This window comes from Lactuca sativa, chromosome 2, assembly GCF_002870075.4.
Source record: "Lactuca sativa cultivar Salinas chromosome 2, Lsat_Salinas_v11, whole genome shotgun sequence".
Lineage (NCBI taxonomy): Eukaryota > Viridiplantae > Streptophyta > Magnoliopsida > Asterales > Asteraceae > Lactuca > Lactuca sativa.
In genome coordinates this window covers 48,784,136-48,785,810 of record NC_056624.2, presented here as the reverse complement: position 1 = coordinate 48,785,810, position 1,675 = coordinate 48,784,136, and the positions used below count along the sequence as shown (strand labels likewise).

General features: G+C 36.2%; 1 protein-coding gene across 1 annotated transcript; it reads left to right on the top strand.

Moving 5' to 3' along the window:
• Positions 1-743: 743 nt before the first annotated feature.
• LOC111905514 (uncharacterized) lies at positions 744-1,400 on the top strand. The gene has a single exon (XM_023901197.1). The coding sequence runs from the start codon at positions 744-746 to the stop codon at positions 1,398-1,400; it is 657 nt and encodes a 218-aa protein (XP_023756965.1).
• The last annotated feature ends 275 nt before the right edge of the window (positions 1,401-1,675 follow it).

Below are 1,675 nucleotides of genomic sequence, written 5' to 3'. Positions count from 1 at the left end.
TTAAAGTAAATAATCTGGGGAAAATCCCAATGGTGACTTTTATATAGTGTAATCCGATTTTGTGGATTTAGGTGTATTTAATCTTATAAAATAGAAGAAAAATAACATACTGAATAGAAAAACCATCCAAATTTTTACTTGGAGTTCTAATATGTTATAAGGCCGTGTGGTAAATTTTCATGAATTTTGGATGAGTAGAAATATTTTTCCCATTATTAGTCCATTATAGAAGCAAAAATAGGGTAAAAATAGGAATGTATTATGAAAAATTCTTAAAATATTTTTCTGAGTCTTAAAGATAGGGTAGGAGCTGTGAATAATGGTGCTCAAAACTTCCAGTAGTTTCTATCCCACTACTTAGCATTTAAGATTTCAGTTTTGTTTTTGGTAGCTATTACTTAATTTCAAATAAGTGGTCCATGATTACCCATAAATTAGTATTAGTAGTTGCTTATTTCTAGCTTTGTCAGTTTCTTTTTTTTTTTTATATTTATATGGCTGTGTACTCAATCAAATGTGGGCAGAATATTGAATAAGAGATCTTTTCACAGCAAATTGTTCTTGAGTTTTTTCCTATTCTCCCTGTTCTGTATCAGAATTTCCTGTTTAAGTCTTTCTTTCTTCCAAAAAAATTGGTATCAGAGCCGATATAATGACAAACAACGATACAAGTTCTACAGCACAGCCATTGATTCTAGTTTTCAAGGGGGAGGGGGGAGAAGTACCGCCTTTGGAGCCTCAAAATGAAGACAATGCTAAAGTCCCAAGAGCTATTGGATTTAGTGGATAATGGGTATGCAAAACCAAACCCGGCACCAGCAGAACCAGATCAACAATTACGAGAAACTCGAAAGAAGGATGCAAAGGCTTTATTCTTCATCCAATCAGCATTGGATGATGAGTTTTTTCCACGTATTGTAGAAGCAACAACATCGAACCAGGCATGGGCAATTCTGAAACAAGAATTTTTTGGTGATCGAAAAGTCATCAATGTCAAACTACAATCTGTTCGTCGTGAATTCAAGACCTTGGGCATGAAAGAGAAGGAAAAAGTGCAAGTTTTTCTTTCGAGAGTGTCTGAAATTGTCAGCCACATGTGGTCATACGGTGAAAATGTTAGCAATGAAACCATAGTCAGTAAAGTTTTAAGGAGTTTGACCAAGGATTTCAATCATGTTGTGGCTACAATCAAGGAAACAAAGGTCCTGTCCACTTATACTTTTGATGAACTAATGAGTTCTTTCATAGCTCATGAAGATAGGATGAACAGGTGTTGTGAGAAAGTCGATGAGAAAGCGTTTCAAGCAACTGGGGATCAAAATAAACGAAGTGCAGAAATTTCACGTGGTTGTGGACAAGGAAGAGGTGGAGTTCGTGGTCGTGGCAAAGGAAGAGTTTAGTTTGGTGATCAACACCAACAAAAAAACATCCCTTGATGTCAACATTGCAACAAACTTGGCCATAGAGAAGCTGATTGTTGGAACAAGCAGAGAGAAGAACAGAACCCTCAATGTCGATATTGCAACAAACTTGGCCACAAAGAAGTTGATTGCTGGACCAGGAAACGAGAAGAACAAAATCATGCAAACATTTCAGAAAAAATTGATGAGGAAAGCAAGCTATGCATGGCACATTCTTCCACAGTTGATACATCTAATGACGTGTGGTTTGTGGA

What these genes read in the sequence shown, in the direction of transcription:
- LOC111905514 (XM_023901197.1), top strand. Translation starts at nt 744, where the DNA reads ATGAAGACAATGCTAAAGTCCCAAGAGCTATTGGATTTAGTGGATAAT.